Below are 21,635 nucleotides of genomic sequence, written 5' to 3'. Positions count from 1 at the left end.
CCTAGCTTTGACAGCAGAGTTTGGTGAAGTTCTCGCAAATGTGTGAATATAAACAAGAATTAAATCACTCCTTACTTGAGCATCCGAGAACTGTGCCTTTAGTCTCTGGTTGAACGAGCCGATTTTCTCGTACTCTTGACCTCGATAAACAAACGCTTTGTTCTGAAATGCAAAGGAGAGAAAAGTGTCCTGTTAAGACAAAATATCAAAGATTGCCTTCTCTATGATACATGAATAAATGATGAGAGTCAAAATGCAACTTTGTCCAAAGATGGAAAGGACTTAAGAATGCAAGCCCATACAAAATTCTAGAGGACAGTGAAATCATGTCAAGATATAGGTGTTTGTTAAAGGTAATGTTGACTTAATAGTTTCACACGAGTTAACATTTCCAAAGCCCCCTTCGCTCGTTGATAACGTTTTGACAAACGTTCTGATGGGGTACGTTTGCACTGGCCAATCAAAACAATTTAAGGTGGAGTTGACATTTTCCGCCAGCGTATCTTGCCATGTGAACCCCGCGCTCTTCAATGCTGAGATTTTGATTGGTTGAACCAAACACATCACATCAGAAGTATGCCAAGAGCATTTGTCATGTACCACCAGTGCCGGGTACAATACGGACAGACATCAGAACGACCTTCACGCCCAATGCAAAAGTACAAACTCATTCGATATTCCTCAAATGATTTTTTTGTCGAAGGACGTACCCTAACCGAGGACGGAAAGCCCTTGCCGTAGAATCCTACTCTGAAGTACTCTGGTTCAGGCCGAACCTGTTTCATGATGTTGTCGAAGAACTTGGCTTGTTGTTTCTATTCACACAAGACATGATAAAAGAAGATCAGTACATACTTAAGTATTTGAATGTCCAGTTCAGAGACAAACAATGACAGTTTTTGGTCAAGTAGGGCCTTACATACTAGAGCATTTTGGTCTGTAGCAAAGAAAACAACAACAACAAACGAAACTAAACAAAAGAAAAAAACAAACAAACAAACTAAACAATTATTCTATTTGTTCTCACTATGAACACTTTATCATATATTAACACAGTTAAGGATTTTACCAGGATGTCGCCAAGTTTAACGTAATCATACAGCAGTGATTCGTACTGTTCTGTCAGCTCTTTACACAGCTCAATCGCCTTCTCCCACGTCTAAAGGACAAACGAACAAAAAAAATGTAAGCGAGGTCATAAAATTAGTCCAGTCCCTGAACTCTGTCTTCCTCCCTTTTTTCACTGAAAGAGGAAAATATCTAGTTAACCTACTCCCATCCCCCTTAAAATGTTGTGGAAAAAAACAATGCCTCTTATTGCTACCGGCTATGGGAGTTGGAGAGGGGGGGGGGGGGGGGGGAGGGGAGGAATCGTCTATCCTGCAAAATTGCCTGGGGAAGGGAAGGGGAATTTCTATTTTGTAGCAATTGTGACGAATTATCAGGTTGTCGTTGATAAAATAGGTGTCCCATGGAATTTTGGCCAGGGTTGCAGCATTTCACCCATAACTACATTAAAAGATGGTAGGTCATAATTTGATCACATGAAATCTACAAAAAGAGGGAAAATGAGGGAAAATTAGGAATGTAACGATGGAACATTGAAAGAAAGTAAAACAAAATCACTTACCTTTCCTTTATCTAGATAGTCAATAGCATCCAAATATAACTTTTCCTTGAGCTGGAAATCGTTCAGAGATTCTGGTGAATCTTCCAGAAGAGTCTCTGGCCACTGTTGAAAAGGAGAACAACGTTTAACTGGTAGGCTAAATTTCCGCCGCTGGCCTCGGGTCCGCTCGCAGGATCATTTCCCTAGCAGCGGCTGGTAATTGAGCCTACAGTGACAGACATCTCTCTTCTCTTGCAATGCGTGAAATACTTCCTTGGCACCACAAGCCGTTCTAATTAACAATTAGATTACGAGCTCGAGATTTCTATGAAATACCTACTAGCTCTGAACTGAAAGACTTAACTCTGCATTTGATAATGGCGACAAGATGACGCCAGCACGTCATGCTATAGCGTTTATTTTTCTTGTAAAATTTGAGGAACTAGAAATGGTAGCCATTATGCCAAGAACCTCTAGCCACTGCACTCTAATGGCTGATACTAGACGAGTAGCGCAGCCAATCAGATTGCAGCATATGCATTAGTATACTAGTAGAGCAGGAGCAGGGCTCGCAGAGATGCTTTGTAAGCTCCCTGAAGGGACTACCCTGAAATTTTTACCTTTAGATTTTTTTTACTTTTAAATAAAGGTGTCTATCTATCTAATTCAACTTACCAGCCTTAGCGAGGAGGATTCTTACATGAAGGTGGAAAAACAAGCTTACATAGTTTACCAAGGGTACTCTACTAAGAGTAGTTTTAATAATTTTCAACACAGATCAGCAGAAGATTGATCACCTTGAGTAGTTCAGCGTGTTTCAGGGCTGTATAACCAGCTTCTGTGAAGTTCTCTGCAGCAACGTGAAGGTCGCAGAGTCTGTTGATACACCTGTATGCAAAACAGAGAAATTTGATTTCGAGAATTATCCCATGTCTCACACCAAGATTTGTAATACATAACGAAAACGAGGAAAGAGGCAAGGGTGACAAGACGAGATAAGGAAAAAAACGAAAAGCACAAACAACTATCGGAAAGGAACGTCGCGGCGACTGAAATTATACCTCGAACATGATTGATAGTTACTTCGGTTCACGCTTATATAACCAGCCGTCTTGACTATTGTAATGGTTTATTGTTTGGCTTACGAAAGGCGCAGATCGCTAAATTACAGCGTGTACGAAACGCAGCAGCAAGACTTATTCTTGGCGTCGGAAAGTTTTCTCACATTACACCGGCGCTTTATGAGCTGCACTGGCTGCCGGTTTCTTTGCGTATTGATTATAAGATTTTACTTTTGACTTTTAAATGTATTTATGGCCTTGCACCAACTTATTTTAGTGATCTCATTAGTATAAAATCGAATTCATCATATAATCTTAGGTCTACTGGTAAGCTCTTATTGGACCATCCCAAGGGAAAGATGCTTCCAACATTGGGGGCCAGATTATTTTCAGCAGCAGCTCCGAAACTCTGGAATGGCCTACCTGAAGAGCTTTGTCAAGCAACATCACTTGACAGCTTTAAATCTCGACTTAAGACTTATCTTTTTAAGAAGTATTTTTATAATTTATAATTTTACTTTATTTTTATGGTGATTGTAAAGCGCTATTGATGGAATATGTAAATATGCGCTATATCAATTGGTAAATTATTATTATTATAATTATTATTATTATTGCTGTTGTTGTTGTTGTTGTTGTTATTATTATTATTAAGCTTCGTGTTACGGTTTAAGGACATCTTGGCTAAAAAACATTTTTTTTCAAATTACTTCAGCGATTTGAAGTCGATAATTCTTTTCCTGTTTTGATTGCTGGGGTTTTACTTCTGCTAATTTAGGATCTCAAATTTCCCGCGTGCCGCCATGTTTATCTGTGCAAAGCTTGATGGGAAATTTTGACCTCATTGCGCGGTAAAAAGGTAAAGTCTGCTTACGAGCCAAGTGGCCCACCAGGCCGCGGTGGGACGTTTTTAAAATGCAGCATTCTATGAATCCACCTTCTGTGCACTCCATATTGAGATCTCGGACCACGCAGTGTTATAAAAACAGATGGTGGCCAGATTGCATCAGGAAATAAGCAAACGAAAACGAAAAAACAAAAAACAAAACAAACAAACAAACAAACAAACAAACAAAAAAAACAACAAAACAAATCCTACTACAGCTAAACCCGGAAACACAATATGAAAAAGAAACTTTCTTGCTATCGGAAAAAAAAAGCTATTTCAAGTATTTTTTACATACCTGATGTACATGTCTTCACGTCCGATTTTTTGGTAAAATTCCTGAAAGGGACAACACGACAAGGATAATGCATGACCACAAAAAATGCCTTGCCATTACATTTTAGAACACAGAGTTGCGACTGCAAAGTTCCGTAAATAAAGTCGTATTCGTGTTTTGGCGAATTAAGGACGTACGGGCCAAATCTTCGCATGTTCAGAGTTTCTTGACACTTTTGCTGTCGTTAGATAACGACCAGCTCATGACAGAAAAGCAAAAACGTCGAAGGGAGGTTTTGGAGGTAAAGCGTCTTACAGACCGTGCTTTCTGGAGGCTCTGGTTATGTAACGCAATATCCCTTCCATTGCTTTCTACGAGAAGATAGGTAGAATAACGATCTCTGGATAAGGCTGGATGTGTTTCTGGGCTATTTAGTAATATTTTTTTTTAATTTCAATATATCATTCTTTCACTTAGATTAAGCTCTACAGGAGGATTGTGGTAAGCCATGCAGACTCAAATTAATACAGAAATTCGATAGCATTTGAGAAGAAAAAGCAAAATAATGAAAACTTCTCGTGTTCAGATTAAAATTCTTTCTTATTTTCAGAAAATGATAATAAAGTCCAGTTGTTTTGTTACCAGCAGAAGTACAAGGCAACTCATTTTCTGCTCTCTGTCATCTTCAGCAGATATTCTCCTGTAGAAAAATATGTATCAATTAACACGACCAAACTATAATTGCTCCCAACAGTGTTATCAAGTTCTAAAGCAAGTAAGTGACAAGAAAAAGAAAAAAAAAAACATCATATAGTGTGGGACGGTAAACTCTGAATGCTCTAGAAAATTTCAATTCCATCGAGGACAGCCATTTTCCAATTTCCCGCCAATCAATTGTCAGTCATAGTAACAGAGCCAACTACAGACCGCCAGACATTTCAACTTTCCAGAGTACATAATTGCGAAAACCGCTGCGACCTGGAATCTACATCAGTAAAGTTGGAGCCGGCCAATGTGAACTCGGTTATTTCAAATAGCCCTTTTTCGACTGGGCGGCTTGTTGCCCCATTTCAGACCATGTGATGATACTCTTGAGAATTCTTCCTTTCAAATTTTCAAATAGTCGCGTGCATATGAATAAATAATTTTTAGAAGGATAAAAGAACAAATCTCAAGAGAATATCACGTGGTCTGTAGTGGGAAAACAAACCGCACAAGCGAAAAAGGTCTATCCCCGTCATTTCGAACTCAAACCCATTTTTCTTGGATTTGCCTTTTAGTTAGTTACTATCGGCTATACTAGCGAACTCCCGCTATGCAGAACTATTTTTCTTTTCCCCTGAGAGTTCAAAATAGCGGGGTTCAACTGTATTTAACTCATACTGACTAAACCACGAGGCCATACCTGTACTCAAGTAGCAACTCCAGCAGGTCTGTTACACGACTTACGAACGCTAAACCTTCTTCAGGAACGAGAAGTCCTTCCTTGAACTTTTCCGTTAGACTGCGAGAAGAACGAAGATATAGAAACGAAACAATTCATATTAATAATATATCTAAAACTATGACTATGACATCAGGTTAGAAGAGTGGACACTAAACATGACGGTCGTGCCATGAATAATTCATCATGTTGAAACAAAAGAAATCATAATCGTGACAGTGCTTGGAAATGTGTCCTAAATTAGCATACGTTCTTGTTAATTTATTCTTCCGTTTTCTGGTTAGGTTCAGTTTCGATTTAGGAGGTATTTCAAAACACACGGAACAGTGTTTGACTACAATTCCAAACACCTTTGAGTTCGCAAAAATATGCTTCCCACAATCTGTTGGAAATGTAATAGAACTCTTTCTCTCGTGTTTGAAATATTACTAATTATGTAGTGAAATATCTGTTTTTCGCAGTATCCATCTGACGGTGATGTGCTCTTTTATGAAGCCAAGCAAAGATCCTTGTGAAAAAACACGACATGTCGATTGACCGATTCACTTTAAACTAATCTGGAATTCGCGCGAGAACTTGCGAGCACGGCTACGGTTATCACGATATGCTCTCAACAGAAATATGCTAACTTGCCCAGAATTCGATGCAGCAGTTTGAAAACGATGAAACAGGTTGGCCGTTTCGGTTGAAACAGTGGGTTTAAATGAGACTTGAGGTGGGAATGTCTTACATTTGCTTGAAGAGTTTCTTGTACTCCTTGTCTCCTTTCTTGTCCACACTCACCAGCCGGTCAAGTTCATTCACTATTTTGGCTTCCACCTGATCACGGTGACCGAGAAAACAAAACGAAACGCTCTCATGAGAGGTCATAACAATGACAACGCTGCATTTATTTTAAGAGCTCCTTTCCCCAACAAATTTAGAATAAGCAGAATTCTACCTGTATTACACAATAATGTATATGTTAACTAGTATCTGGATTTATGAAAACCGTGTCATCTCCAAAGTAGAAGATATAAAAATTAAAAGCCATGCCAGTAATTCTTTTCCGTCGCCCTTTTTGTCGTGATTTTTGGGCCTTAAGGAGTCTTAAAATGCGAGCGTGTAGCTCATTTAGTGCAAAACAGCGCACGTTTCTTTGACCACGTTTTTGTAAATCCACTCATGATATCTACGATATCTTGTGTTATATAATTCACCGAGCTTTTGTTTAAAAATGTTCCATAAGGATTATCTAACTAACGATGAAACCTAGGAAACTGAAAGACATTTTCTTTGCTTCAATATCACGATGATATAATTTCAATTTCCAACCCTGTTTGTCGACGAAGTGGCGATTGACTGCCTCATGTATGCATGTATACCCGCGTTTAAACGGAACATATAAGCGGTTTTAGCGCGAGTACAAAGTCAGAGTAAACATAATGTACATACCATGGTAGCCACGCCTTTCGTCCTCAGCTCACATTCCACCATGTCATAGAAAACTGGTAACGTAGCTCTGCGCAATTCTGTAGAACACAACATGAAAAACGACTGTGAGATGAGCTGTGAAATGAAATCAGGAAACAAACTAAAAGGAAGTATTTTCATAAAATAAAATAATAATTAAAACAGTTAAAAACTTCAAGAAACGGGGAAATGTAATAATTTAGAAGACTCCCTGTTACCCTCAATTTTGTTCATACGAAGTCCGTTCGGTTGAACTGATAAATTGTCGTTTTTCAAACACTCTTCTTCCTAGACCCGTCCAATTTAGCACCAAGACGACAAATGAAAGAGTAAGAAAGGAAGCACATGAAGGATGACGGGAAGTTAGCAAATGTGTCCCATCATGCTCTTCCTACCGCCGATCTTGCTTCAATCACCAGTTGACTTGATGCACCCACAAAAATAAATCGCTAATGTGAAACAGGAAAAAAGCTTATATCACCTGTTTCCGGTACAAGAGTCATTTCCAGGAAAGGACAAACCAACGTAAGAATGAAATGGCTCTGAGAGGAACCTGTTGGTCAAAAAGGATAAACAAAAGAAGATTAATAAGTGAGACATCAAGGAAAACACACAGGAAATGTTACATCTTCTACTGACAAACCGCAATTTTCTGTTTAGCCTATTAGCGATCAGCACCTACACGCGTCCGTTTCCCGCCAGAAAGACGTGGTTACCAACTTGTTTTATCGTTACTTCGCCTGCACCCGAAAATCTAACCTCTTTGCAACGTTTAAAATTTAAGATTCATTTCTTTCATTTTTGTAGTTCACGGACTACTTTACGGAAGTAAAGAGAAGAGAAACACCGAAAGATCTAAACTAAAATTACAACTCCTTCTTTCCCTAACACAAATGCAAGTCCAGGTTATTACGTCAAAATACACGTTCATGTCAAAACACGACTGGTACAACGTAGAGAACAGTATCTTTCCTAATGGAGCGCTCTCATTCGGATGTTTTGTATACAGCATTGACCTAAACAAAAGTTTGCACATTATTACAGTACAAAGCGGTTTTTTTTTATTTTTTTCTCAGAGAGAAATTTCTCAGGATAACGATCAAGACTTACCAAGACTCTGCCACATGTGAACAATCTCAAAACCCATGACTTGTCTCATGTCACCATATCTACAGAAACAAAAACAAATATCTCAAATTTATGTCAACTGGTGTCTAGTAATGTTGTATGCAATATCATAGGTACGCCTCCAAGCGCACAAATATCTTAGCTGCTTCAAGTTTTGTAGACCCCGGGGTAAGATTAATGCAATACGATCAAGAGACAAAATTTCTTTTCAGTTGAATTCAGGTGCCCAATTCAACAAGGCAACTAACAGACACAAGTTTCAAAATTTCCAGTCTTCAATCAAAATTCCTAAGATGGCATTTTCACGTTGGAAATCCTAACTTCTATGCACAGCCGATCAAAACTCGTTATTTCTTCTAGTACTGGTCACCACTTCTGTTACGCAGCAGCTTTCGAACACTTCTTAACTGACGCCATGTCTATCGTTTTCTTTTTTATTTGAAAAGTGAATGGTATGAAAATTTAGTAACGCGGTTCTACATGCCGTTGACTACACCTCTGCTACCTGTGGCGATCATTTATTTTCTTCGTGCGCTGGTCCTAATTCCCGTGGGCTGTTTACTGGGTGAGGGTAGCATTCGTCAAGTACTTCATGTAATTACCTGTCAATGATCTTGTTCTTCTTCACTTCAGTAAAGTTCTCCAGTTGAAGGTGAGATTGAGTGAGAAATGACACTGACAAGTTAAAGTAGTTGTTCCACAACTGGAAAAAGCAAGACTTACAATCAGCACGTTAAAACAAAATCAATTTAATACATACTCATTACAAGCAAAGACATCTCACCTGATAGTCGAAGTTTTCTCCAGAAAAATTATCCAAAAGAGCTTGTGAAAAATTCTGAATGGCCCTGAGAATCACGCTGGAAAAGAAGGAAACATTGACAGGTTACTGTGAGTTTAAAATGAAAAGGCACAATGGGCAACGTTTGTGACATGTTTGAAGTTTGTCCTTGAATTACACAAGATATTCAGATGATATTGCCCAAGCAGTCTGAGAGTTGTCATGCACATTTTTCGTCATTAACTTAAGTCACATTACATAGCAACGCCTCAGATACAAACCGCATCCTCCATCATTGAGTTACCGACACTTGTTTCCAAGAAACTTTATACCAAAGCGCGCGCTCTGATCCTATCTAATTCCTATTAAGCCATCATGAACGAAATCTCTATGTACGCACGGCCGTGCGTATCTAAGATGACGTGTGCAGTTTCAATTTAGCTGCAAAATTTCCGTCGAGTTTAGTGCAAGTTCCTTTTGTTTAAGCAATGTGAAGATTATTCTGAACAATCCAAACTCTACTTCGAGCCTTTGACTTAATTTTGCCAAGCTAAGATGCTTGCTTAAAGGTGGGTATTTTGACTTCGTTTGTCTACATTTTCATTATAATTAATCCGAAGAAGCGAATTTTTCATTGCTAATTTTAGAAACCAGGTTAAACGTTTTCGTTCAACCGTTGATCAACTTATTGTGGCGTGTTAGGATCCTAATGACCTTTGATTTCCTTCGCCATGCATTGTGAGAACTTTGTAGTCAATCACAAATAAAACATGTTTTAGCTCCCAAGTTGTTGTCGCCATCTTACAAAAGAATTGGTTCATGCTTTTGGCTGTGCGTATATCGAGTTATGGAACACTTGGGAAGTTTGGAGAGCACACAAGAAGCCAGAGTTGCTCTCGGCTGTCGCCTCGAGCAACTCTTACGCTTCTTTTGTGCTCTCCAAACTTCACGCGTGCATCCATAACTCGATATACGCACGCTGAGCATGAACCAACTCTTAAGTAGTAATTGCCCACCTGTTTCCTAAGACGATTATGACGATCCAGTCTCTGAGGAAGATTCCACGCTTGACTATCTCAGTGAATACCACAAACACATTAACCAGGAAATCCTTGAGCTCCTTGTTGTTGCTGAACTCCTTCAGATATCGCTGGTAATGCTCTTCTTTCATGATCCACAGTAAATTTGTCAACACTGCCAGAAAATGCCTCTGAAAAATTGGATGCAATGAGGTGTAAAAACCCAAAATAAAAGCACTGTCAAATCAAGCATGTTGCTGGATCTGACAGGGAGGGGAATGAGAAAATGATTATGGGAATGAATAAACGTGACAACAATAGAGAGGGACAAAACACTTGCTAGATATCCACCTGTTTGCGTGTTGACTTAGCCTGTTTTGCCACAGTGCGTAGGCGTGTAAGATCTTTACATTAAATTGTCGTTGTTAGAGCCTAGAGCGAATAGGTTTAATCTGTTTGAGAAACGTCGCTCCAGATTGTAGGCCCTGTTTGCTGTCAGCTCATGAATTCATACGCTCATCACCTGTGTTCAATGCAAGTGAACATATTATTCTACTGAAATAGTCAAGCGACTTGCTCGTATTACCACCCGTGTTGCAGAGCTTTGCAAGAAGTTCAAACAGGCTGCGGAGTAGACATCTTTTTGCAACATGTCCAAACATGTTGCCGCGACTAGGTACAGAGGTGGTAATACGCGAAATAATGCTTTTCAATTTGCAATACAACAATGTTGCAAGATAAGTAGAAAGAAAATGTTGCCCTATCACACGGCCTTAAACCGCTTACCAATCTGCTTGGAGCAGATGAGTGGTACGTTCTATTTATAATCACATACAGATGTAAACAGACAACAAAGCATTGCAGCAGTGCATCATTTATTGACAAGACCACTTACCGCCAGTTCACTTGTCCTGTCCACCGTCATTACTGTTTGAAACACAGGCTGCAGCAGGGTTCTTACAACGAGATACACATCCTCTTCAATTGGACCCTTCTACATGAGTAGAAAACATTTTTGTAAGTTATGGAAAGTTCCTACGATAAACAAAGAACTCACAAGGAGCAACAAAGCCTGATAAAAATGTCAGTGAGCCATTCGACTTTAAAGCGGTTTTTAGTGTGTGTGACATCTTGACCTTTCATATTATCTAAGAAATAATAATAATAATAATAATAATAATAATAATAATAATAATAATAATAATAATGTATATAAAAAGACATGTTCCTTGTTTCTGTTAAGCTGAAAAAGCGCAAGTGGAACTTGGGATAACATGGGGCGCTTTCCATTAAACCAAAATTCTGGAATTTTTGGAAACGCTGGCAAATGGTACAAAACTTTCCAGGGAAAGTTTATAGAAAATCCGAAAATTGTAAAATTTCCGAAATATGTACCATTCGAAGATTTCAAAAATCCCGGGAACAAAATCAAATGAAACAGAAATTTCCGATTATAAATTTTCCAAAATTTCGGTATACCTCACGAGGTTATCCTTGTTTCAGGAAATTCAGGAAAAAAATGTCCCATTTCCCTTCCCCCACCCCCACTGGAAAGTTTTGGACGAATGAAAAACGCCCACCAAATGGTTAAGAGCTAGTCTCTAGTTGCTAGTCGTAAACTAGGGTTTCTCTTGCCTCACGGCTTTAACTCGATAAAAATACAGTGATTTCTATAAGTAATTTTAGAATAACGGCAAAAAGAAACAGAGTAATTGTTTTCATTTGTTTAATACCAAATATTAAATACATTGACGTGTGGCATGCCCAATGGCTGTTATATACTTACTGCAGTTCCGTGGTGTAAAGCTGTGAGAATTGATCCCAGTATCTCTGCACATGTCCTCATGTCTTGTTTTTGTATCAAGTGTTGTTGAATGATAGTCACCAGGACTGGCATAAGGGTTTGTCTTGATTCTTTGCAGGAATAAAGTCAAATGAATAGACCAATTTCGATATATCAAAGTTCAGCCTAAAACAATAAACCTCAGCACGAGGCTCCGGGGAATAAACACAGAGTTTGTGGGGTTTATTCCCCGGAGCCTCATGCTGAGGTTTATTGTTTTAAGCTGAATTATAATATATCGAAATTGGTCTATTTATGTACAACTTGCTTGCAACACAACGTCACCAGGACTTGTTCAAAGCGGACTTTTTTTATGAGAGCACTACGCTTTTGAAAATGGTATAAGCCATGAAATCTATAAACTTCCACAACTTGATATCACGCTCCATATCAAAATTGAACAGTGTACAATGTCATTTTCAGAGTAAACTTAAAGAAAGTCATGTGCTGTCCAGGCACAACATACCTATACAGCTTACTGTGACAGGAGAGACCGCTTGCCCAGGAGTTGGGGTAGGATTGGGGTTGTAACATGGTGGAACAAAATGATAGCACAGATACAAGTGGAACTGCCAGAATCTCCATAGGGATAATTACCTTTGTGGACAAAGAGTTCACTCTTTACAGTGGCATCAATAAACTGTAGTTTACTACTGGTGAGGGCCTTTTGGTCCTTTACAACGCTGAGAAGGAATTGCTTAGCAATCATACTACAAGCAAAAGAGAGAAACAATACATTAAACTAATGGCTGACAAAGCAATTATGTTCCGCGTTGCTTAATCTGCATCCAAAAACCGAATAGCAAGGTATAGTAGTGCTGTACTCCGATACTGTTACATTTCTGTTTCTTTGGGTTAAAAAAGTTAATCACAATAAAGATGTTCCACTTTATCATATTTCCTGATTTTGCAATACTGAAACACAACCATGTAATTTCAAACCCACTCAAACTAATAGAGACATTCTTGAGCGATGCAATGTCCGTTAGCGCGGATACCTAGTTATATGATTACAATGTACCTCGTCAAAACTATGGTGAATGCGAGAGGAATTGGTTGAAAATTAACAAGACCATTAACCTTCACAAATTTCCAATTCAATTCCTAACAGTTTGAATATGGCTAGGGGACAAAAGCTGATTGATGCAGTCTGCAAACATTTGCAACACAATGGTAAATAACATACCTCAGTTCCTCGATGCTAAAAACTTTTAAAGCGTCTTGGTAAATTCCAACAAAATGTTGCATTGCTAAAGACTGTTCAACATCAAGACAAATGAAGATAAAATGGAAATTAGTTGCCGAGATGGCAACATTTTTTCATGTCATATCAAGTACTTGAAAGACTATATCGTGCAATCTCTGTTATCATGTGTCTGAACTCGCTCAAACAAGTAGATCTACTTGGCTTTGTAAACTTAGAAAACAAACGAAACGTTAGTTTACTAGGGTTCTCTTAAAATCTTCCGTAAAGTGGTTTGCACTTGACTGTCGAAAGTCATTCGCATTTTCTTCGATTTTGTATCATAACGCTACGCCATTGGCTTAAAAATCTGGCGCCACTTTGTCATCCAATCAGAAGTAAAACCAAAACCAATCCTGACGCGCTCGCACACTTTTTCCCGCGGTTCGCGTCAGCTACATGTATTTACTTGCATTTTTCATTGATTGGTTCAATGCGTTGTCTGCGTCCTTTGCGATTGGCTACAGTGATAACTTTGGTTTTGATTTTAAGAAATTCAATTAAAACTGCTCTATGAGCAAAACCTGTTATCTAAATTACAAAATACAAAACTGCAACAAATAGGGACAGAAAGAGAGGCAGGCGGAGCATCTGGACCACTGGCTGCCCTTCTAAGAGCTATGCCGGAACATGGTGAAAGTTCGTTTTTCTCAATCCTTCTCAATCTTATTGAATCTTGACCATCCTACTTTCTGAGTGTTTTCCTACCTGAGTAGAATATATTTCTGATACGTCCTTTGATTTTGAAAGATTTTGCACGAGGCAAAAAATGAGTTAATGCATAGTGAAAGAGCCGCAAAATAATTAGAGCACAATGTAAGCACCAACCTGTACAGTAACATCAGCTATACGTGAAGACATCAATTCATTTAGATCAGTAAACACCGAGCTCAGGTCCTGCCTGAATTGCTCGTAACTTGCTGCATCTCGTCCCCGATGCATGCTGAAGAACAAAAGCAGGCGACTGTAGTCAAACTCCAAGTAAATATACCTAACGACTAGATGATACACAACAAAATATCTGAAAAGAGGGTTGCCGTTCCTTTCTCCCGAAAACTAAACTGTTTTCGGTGAGCGGTCTGAAGAGAAAAACAGAGGATACCAAAGAAAACAAGACAATAATTCTGTATTATTCTCCTTCAGAGCTTGATGCGCAAAGGTTAATACAAAGATTATAAATCACAATCAAACGTATAAGGATCAGAACGCTTTCATTCCGCTTTAATCACTTCTTGCATGGACTCTAAAAGGCTACTGACTCCACAGTCCATCGCTAAGTGTAAACCAGTCTTACATGTAAGACTTCTTGAGGTTTCCTTTCTCGACCTGAACGCATGGAAATGTAAAATTAAGTATACTGCGCGGGGGAGGGGAGGGTAGAGATCAATGAGCAATCAGCTGTTTACTTACTGATTGGCTGTGAAGTTTAGCGAGTGGAATTAATATCGACACATTCACAGGTAATGGAATAAACAATTACCTGATCAACAGCATTCTTGACTGAATAATAAATTTAAAAAGATATTCTAAGGCCTAAAAAAATAACAAGAACATGAGTGAAAATAGGGCGAAATAAATAGGCCGTATTCGTATTCTCGGTATTGGACTGGAACTAGCTTGCAATGCAGGCTCGCGCGGAGGAATATCGTTAAAAAAAGATTTATGTCATTTGCAGTTTAAGGTCATTCCACTGAAATAGAGTCTGCACTGAGAATTTTGTGAAACTTGGCTTATTGATTGTTTATATGATAGGAACTCAAATTTTGAAATAAATCCCCATGTTCGTTTAGCAGCAACAGCACCTTGTTTATACCCACATAGATCCTTATAATAGCACCATGATTGTAGTCACGATTGCTTGCTAAATTCACGTTTCTGACGATTGTTTTTTGTTCTACACGGAGAATTGGTCCATATTTATTTTACACAGAGAAATTTATTACTCAATTCAAAACAACAGCAAAAAAATGATGGGACACCATACTCGTTTGCGAGAAAATGACGATTTACCTCTATGGCGAGGACCAGCCGTAAAGAAAAAGCCGCCATTTTTCATTGCGCGCGCGCTAATCACGCGTTAAATTATGCGCAGCAGGGATGCGCAGTGCAATACTGGGGAATGACCTTTAAAGACTCCCCGCATGAGCCTCAGTTGTAAGCTGGTTCCAAGAATATCAATATTGTATATTGTAAAATAATAAATATGATCTACTTATAAGTTATAGTTATAGGGGACATAAAATAGCAATTATTTTTCGTCAAATCAAGTACTGCTTTCCATGGATAATCGGTAGAAACAAACATTTTGTGATTCTTATTATTCACGCACAAAATTGTAGTGGCACTTTTGAGCTCTGTTATAGATACAAAGAAATCCCTATAACAAAAAGCTGTGTTGTACCGCGTTTTAGATCTGAGAGAAGGCACTATGACCTCCACGAATCGCTAATTTCATCGAATCCATTGAGAAATAAATAGTGTGATTAAAACATTTCTACGTTTACAAGAAAACAATGATTCAAGCATTTACCGTCATGACATTTTTGAGTTTTTCAATCTTGTCATTTTCTCCAGTATAAATCAAGGCTTGTTTCAAACAGCTAATTAATTTCCTACAGGGTGGGAAAAAGAAAATACAAATTTAGTAAGTCAGGTAATTAGATTACACCGTTTGTCGTTTGTCCTGATTAGAAAGTCATTTACTGCAAGTATTTTCAATATTCATCTACCTTTAAGTCCAAAAGCTAGCGCAGAATACATGTACATGATCCAGGCAATATAAATTCGCATATCCCAAATAATTTATACTTCAATTTCTTTCTAAAAGTGAGTATCTGTATCAAACGATGAAAACGTTACAGATGATTTCTTCTTCTCAAATAATTTGCAAAGCACAACGCTTTTTCTATTTTTTTTTTATTTTTATTTTAAGCAAATGCTAACAAACAGTCGTCACAGATAAATCACTGTTATGTTGAACATACTTGTGAGCCAAGGCTGCGCTGAAATGCTTTTCAATGTACGTCGTCAATACATCTTGAAAGTGTTGATACTTCTCATCGGAAAGGATGCAAATGATAAACACCTGTAAAAAAGAAGGTAGGTTGTAACAGTATAAAATCGTCACCTCTTAGCTCTACAACTGTTATTTCTTGATGATCCTTGGACTGATCGCCCTCAATCACTCGGCACTGCATTAAAAATATCCACCACCCCCACATACATGTAAATTTGGATAAACAGTTAAATTTTGTGAGAAAATGATTTTTGTCACTGACACAGCCATAGTTGGTCACCAACTTCTTCTTCACTTTCAGTGGGTTTATGGTCGCCACTGATACTTCACCCTTGTAAAGAGTCATGGAGCTACGCTACGGTTTGCGCATCTTGAAAAGTTTAGTTTAAATTTTTCAAGTTCGTCGTTTGTAATCCGTGTTAATCTTTCCCATCCTTAACCATCCTTGTTTTTCTATGGTTTAGTATTATCTCTTTGGTGTTTTTCTATCTTAGTAAACTATTATTTTCAGGTTTCCTTTACTTAAAAGTAATTTTGGACAGGACTAAAACAACTCGAAACACCGTGAAGACCATTTCCAAGGTCAGCTTTTAAAAATCTTAACTTTCATTTTGGTTAAAACAAACAAAAGTGCCGAAAATACAATATAAAAATTCAGGATTGCACGGGACTTCAGGGACTCGAACCCATGACCTCTGCGATACCGGTGCAGTGCTCTATCAACTGAGCTATCATGCTAACAGGGAACTGGTCCCTCGGCGAGTTCGTAAATTATTAAAGTCAATGTATCTACTAACCAAAGCTTGAAACACCAGGTTACCGTACTGCTCTGCACCTTCATTCAGAATAGCAAACAGAGCATCGAAAATGTCCTGAAGGAACTGTAAAAAATACCAAACATAATTATAGGTTTGTTCTGTTTTTAGGAATAGCCAAAACCTCCTTTGCACAATCAATTATGAACTCACTCACCTTTACAATTTCCTCTCCGTCAATTTTTAGCAAAGACGTTAACACAGACGGGATTTGACGCTTCTGCGATCTCCATCTTAACAGGCCAACAAGGTCAACTATAAAAACATTTAGGAGGAGTAAAGAAACATTTTGAGCATTCATCAAATTGTTTGGAAAGTCAGGAGACATTTTCTCAAAAAGAGTTCGCCATATAAAATTAAATCGGAAGAGTTCTCACCATTTTGAGTCAGCTTCGTGGAACACACTATAGTCTTGATGTAGAAGGTATCTTTAGAGTTGCGTACCAGTCTATCTGAGCTGGAGTTGACATGATTTACCATTTGGGACAGTCTTGATGGCATGTGAAGATATGTCAATGAGTCATAGAAACACTTCTCGTCGTACTGTGCAAAAAAAAAATCAAACAAACAAACAAAAAATTACAGTTAACACCCATGTATAAGGACCTATAAGAACCTACAGAGAGAAATTTGGACATTAGACATCTATCATATAAGGACACATTCAGCCTGAAATTTGAAACAGGTTCACGTTTGTGAGATCAGCCCTTAAGCAGGGCTGCAAATAACAGTCGCTCATCGGACATTGGCCGACCAAAATTTGCTTACGTCTGACGAAATCCCACCTGTGGTCAAACAAGATGTTCGGAAAATTTTTTTTTACCCTAAATAACCTTACGTTAAGCATGAATACAAATCTACCTTGAATAAATCTTACTTTTTTTGGTAATGACCGACCACAATTTGTTTTGTCTGACCAAGATGGTGTCTTAGTTAGACATATGTCCTTTCAAGAAAAAAAAATTACTTGCAGCCCTGCTTAAGTCAATTCAAAAAACCGGGACAGACTTTACCTTGTACACACAAAGGTCATGTGTGTCATCAGGCACTGTTGTACCATCAGCTCTCATGAGACTCACAAATGAAAAACCAAACGTCTTGTCAGCTTTTTCTTTTTCTAAATAATTGAGCAAATAACAAAATAGAAAAAAAATAATATTCTACCGTGTCGCAGTTGTTTGGATACAATGTAACTTTTATAGCTATTAATCAGTTAATAGTTTAAAAATACACACAAAAACAAATAAAAAACAAACATGTATTGAAAGAGAACCCTTAACAGGAGCCAATTCCCTAAATATAGGGCTACTCGCACATAATGTAACGTTGCTTTGACAATGGACGTTCTAAGGCAAATAGAATAATTCTATAATTGTTGTTTTTCTGTAAATAGTGAGCAATAATAAAAAAAAAACTGAAACTGAAACTATTATTAACGCGAAAGCACGGAGACAACATCACGTGATGTATCATCTTAATACTTTAACAAATTGACAAAGTTTAATACGTATTATAATAGACAAAGCACAAGCTAACATGACAATAAATTACCAAATAATGCTGTTTTACCTTCAAACTTTGACAAGTGTCGAAAGCCAAATCTCAAGTGGGAACCCAGGAACTTGTCAAAGGGAAGCTGTATCTGATAGTCCAGAGGAAAAAAACGTTTACCTCAATACTTAAGGGCCCATTAACCGATCTTTTCGAGCCGTTGCTAAGGTAAATTTATACTCATATAACCTCATCATTTCTAGTTAGTTCAGAGTTATTTCATGTGTTTTAACTTTTTCATGATTAGTAACACTAGTGATGACGTCATCAGGCCACGCCCATGGTCATGTGACTAATACTGAAAAAACGCAAAGGCTCTCAGGCAAATTACTTTATCGGGATTTTTTTCATTGATTTAATATTTTAATTTAAATCCTCATTTCGCTATGCATAGATTTTGTTTCATTTCCAAAAGGTCAGATTTTGAGAGAATTTCAAATTTTAAACAATTCGTAATTTGCTGAAAAAAGCATGATTTTGAAAAAGGAATGCATAGCTATCTTTCCAACGTTGGCTTTGATCGAAATCCGGCGAAAAAGGCTGGATTGAATGAAAAACCGCCTTTCCTTTAGCATTTAAAGAAACCGGAAGTGCGCCCGATATATATTGGAAGTTACCCTATCAGCGCGCGCGCAATTTACACTACCAGCGCACTTCGGTAAGATCAAAGAAAGTTTTTCTCTTTCTATTGCTCTTACTGCTTTCTATTGCTCTTGTTTTTCTGTCTTTCTCTTATTTTGTGTTTGCTTGTGCTTTTTTTACTTTGCATTTTGTAAAAAACAAAGAAAAACATCTAAAATGTAAGCGAATTTGCAAGTTATTGAGTTGTTTCTATTTTCCGCGCTCAGGCTGACGTAAGTAACCGGAAGTGAAATTTCACCTCCTTAGCAACGCGCGCGAGCGCGCGCATAAATCGGTGAATGGGCCCTTAAGCCTGCTTTCCTATCGTCAATATGAGCAGAACGTCAAAATAATTGAAATTATAGTTAAGCCTCCTCTAATTAGGCCCTGGCCCCACTAATAAGTTTTTAAAAGTATCCGTTTTCGACTAAACCAAAACGAAATAAAATATTTTCGCCCACACTGGTTGTTTCGTCATCATTTGAAAATGCATACTTTCCGATGCGTTTTCGCCTGTCGTCCACACTAAAACGCCCGAAAACGTTAAGGAAGCAACACTATATGACGCTTCAGTTTTTTGTCTCCGTTTTCAAACGTAATTGGGACTTGCGCACCACTCGTGGGAGGCTCATCTATATTTTTAACAAACTGATGTCAAAACACCAGCAAAACGACAATCTGCTTAGAGCTATACCTTTATGGTCTCACTCCATTTTGGGCTGCTGTTGTGGTAGAAGATGATTGATTGGTATTCCGTTAAACTGGGACCACCTGCTCCAAGGAAAACACAGTCCTGAAAAACAGAAATAGCAAAGTACAGAAGTCCAATCCCATGTACATGATGAGAATCCCAGGCACAGATAAAGTGGTTAGTAGAATTCTGATAAAGACATGGAGGCCATCAAATGCTTGCTGGATTCAATGGTTATATAAACTGAAACCTTACAAATTCATTGGACGATCCCTCAAAATGCCATCTGATAAAATTGACTGAATGCAAGGGATTCCTGGAAGGAGTATTGCATTACAGAGCATGTTTGTCATCATACTCATAGAATGCTGTTTCCTGCAATACCTTGGTTGTACAAAGAACAGCAGGTTCTAGGGCAACCTCATTCCTAGGGTCTCACTTTTTCCCACACACTGGGGTGCGAGAGAGTTGTTCTGGAAATGGGAAGAAGAAAGACCCTGGAAATGGATTGGTTCTAGACCACAGTTTTAAGCCAGTAATGTTCTACTGCAAGTGTAGAACATAGTTTGGTATAAATTATTTATAAGTCTGGAATAAATTTAGCCTCTTGGAATTTCCACTAAAACAAAAAGCACAATAGACCAATTTCGATATATTAAAATTCAGCCTAAAACAATAGACCTCAGTGCAAGGCTCTGGGGAATAACCACAGAGTTTGTGGGGTTTATTCCCCAGAGCCTCGTGCTGAGGTCTATTGTGTTAGCCTGAATTTTAATATATCGAAATTGGTCTATTAATAGAGTGTAAATCCTAGTTGTTCACATCCAATTAATGCAAAGCCAGAATTTGAAAGTCAGCTTTGAGGGTCAAAACCTTGATTTTGTCACGTTTGTCAGGGAAACAAGAGTTCTTTAACACTCAAAGTGAAAACTGTTGTAAGGGCCACAAAATAATAAGAAAATCAATCACTACAGTAAGGTTAACAATAATAATATTGACACCTGACAGAACTACAATCAATGTCGATGGCAATCCTACTTTGGTTCAGTACAGTGCTTGAGCACTAGAGATCTTCAACAGTGTCACGTGTTACCTTAATAACTTTGCCTTTAGGTCCAATGACACACATGGAAACTTCAACATTTTTTGATGTTGTTTTCCCTGCTCCTGATAAAAAGATATGGTTGCAGTCAGTAATTATATGGGTCTAGAGTGCATATCTTGATAAGTGCCAAGGACCTAAGATGTCATTACCTTTTTCAAATTCTCCTTTTTCCAAAGTGACGTACAAGTCATTCCTGATGTCACCTGCAAAAGGTTTTAAATACATTGGATTTCATTAATGTACATAGTACTACAGTTATTATGCATTTGTGTACGCACATGATCACTATTAATACCATTAGGATGTACAGATTTGCAAAAAAAAACAAAAAAACAAAAACAAAAACAAAACAACTGTCGCTACTGTCCTCGTATCCTGCTTTACAATACCCAAATTCGCAATTAGCCAGTCAGAAGCTGTGTCTACTGCCCTGATACCTGCGATATCAAGTCACTGACCTGATATGACACTTGGTTGAATTTGGGTGTGGTAAATGCCTAATCATAACTTTTTGGTATGCTTCAGCAGCATATCAGGCTTGTTTGGTCTCGTGATGGGTATTTTGGTGAGACTATGTCCCACCAAAATATGAACCATGGCTTGACCAAACTCACCTGATAAGCCACTGAAACATACAAAAACGTTACCATTAGGTTTAAATATCAAGTCACTGACCCGATAAGGCTGGATTCAAGGCCAAATTTGGGATTTGTTTACAAGAAAGTTTTGGATGTATATAGATGTGGCCCGCCTAGATTAGCGCAGGCTACCTGCAGGTTCGCGCTGTTGCTATTGCCAAGCTTTGTTAACTTAATGTGTGTATATTTCTGTAAAATTGTAAATATGCGAGTCATAATAAAGTTGTTGTTGTTGTTGGTTTGTTTCAGAAGCCAATTAGTCCAAAATGTGAACCACCGCCCAAATGTCCCTGACATGCTGCTTAAGCGTAACAAGTATGATCAGGCATCAGTAGTACCAGAAGCACATCACCTCGAAGTGACTAAATTCTCTTGCTATGTTCGGAACAATACTGGTTTTTTTTAGCCGACCAATTAGAGCAACAAAATGACATGCTTCTGGTAGTACATAAAGG

The 21,635-nt window shown here is 38.2% G+C and overlaps 1 protein-coding gene across 1 annotated transcript in view; it reads right to left on the bottom strand.

The window, feature by feature from the left end:
• Window positions 1-21,635, bottom strand: part of LOC110042354 (dedicator of cytokinesis protein 1-like) — a 45,992-nt gene that overhangs the window by 8,707 nt on the left and 15,650 nt on the right. The window contains exons 18-48 of the mRNA XM_089273456.1: window positions 20,692-20,745; window positions 20,531-20,604; window positions 19,441-19,539; window positions 18,144-18,216; window positions 17,588-17,691; window positions 16,952-17,117; window positions 16,732-16,829; window positions 16,557-16,640; window positions 15,728-15,828; window positions 15,274-15,355; window positions 14,224-14,276; window positions 13,572-13,686; window positions 12,687-12,757; window positions 12,098-12,210; window positions 11,444-11,571; window positions 10,553-10,651; window positions 9,655-9,848; window positions 8,642-8,717; window positions 8,460-8,560; window positions 7,840-7,898; window positions 7,211-7,282; window positions 6,712-6,788; window positions 6,008-6,096; window positions 5,239-5,337; window positions 4,476-4,533; window positions 3,855-3,895; window positions 2,407-2,497; window positions 1,631-1,732; window positions 1,070-1,159; window positions 711-815; window positions 76-162 (exon numbers count right to left, since the gene is read on the bottom strand). Coding sequence (XP_089129582.1) covers window positions 76-162; window positions 711-815; window positions 1,070-1,159; window positions 1,631-1,732; window positions 2,407-2,497; window positions 3,855-3,895; window positions 4,476-4,533; window positions 5,239-5,337; window positions 6,008-6,096; window positions 6,712-6,788; window positions 7,211-7,282; window positions 7,840-7,898; window positions 8,460-8,560; window positions 8,642-8,717; window positions 9,655-9,848; window positions 10,553-10,651; window positions 11,444-11,571; window positions 12,098-12,210; window positions 12,687-12,757; window positions 13,572-13,686; window positions 14,224-14,276; window positions 15,274-15,355; window positions 15,728-15,828; window positions 16,557-16,640; window positions 16,732-16,829; window positions 16,952-17,117; window positions 17,588-17,691; window positions 18,144-18,216; window positions 19,441-19,539; window positions 20,531-20,604; window positions 20,692-20,745 — 2,855 coding nt within the window. The remainder of the gene's footprint in view (window positions 1-75; window positions 163-710; window positions 816-1,069; window positions 1,160-1,630; window positions 1,733-2,406; window positions 2,498-3,854; window positions 3,896-4,475; window positions 4,534-5,238; window positions 5,338-6,007; window positions 6,097-6,711; window positions 6,789-7,210; window positions 7,283-7,839; window positions 7,899-8,459; window positions 8,561-8,641; window positions 8,718-9,654; window positions 9,849-10,552; window positions 10,652-11,443; window positions 11,572-12,097; window positions 12,211-12,686; window positions 12,758-13,571; window positions 13,687-14,223; window positions 14,277-15,273; window positions 15,356-15,727; window positions 15,829-16,556; window positions 16,641-16,731; window positions 16,830-16,951; window positions 17,118-17,587; window positions 17,692-18,143; window positions 18,217-19,440; window positions 19,540-20,530; window positions 20,605-20,691; window positions 20,746-21,635) is intronic.

Source organism: Orbicella faveolata, unplaced genomic scaffold, assembly GCF_042242905.1.
Source record: "Orbicella faveolata isolate gen_17 unplaced genomic scaffold, um_ofav_v1 contig_35, whole genome shotgun sequence".
NCBI classification, from domain to species: domain Eukaryota; kingdom Metazoa; phylum Cnidaria; class Anthozoa; order Scleractinia; family Merulinidae; genus Orbicella; species Orbicella faveolata.
The sequence above is the reverse complement of the archived record's forward strand: the minus strand, read 5'-3'. Positions and strand labels throughout refer to the sequence as shown.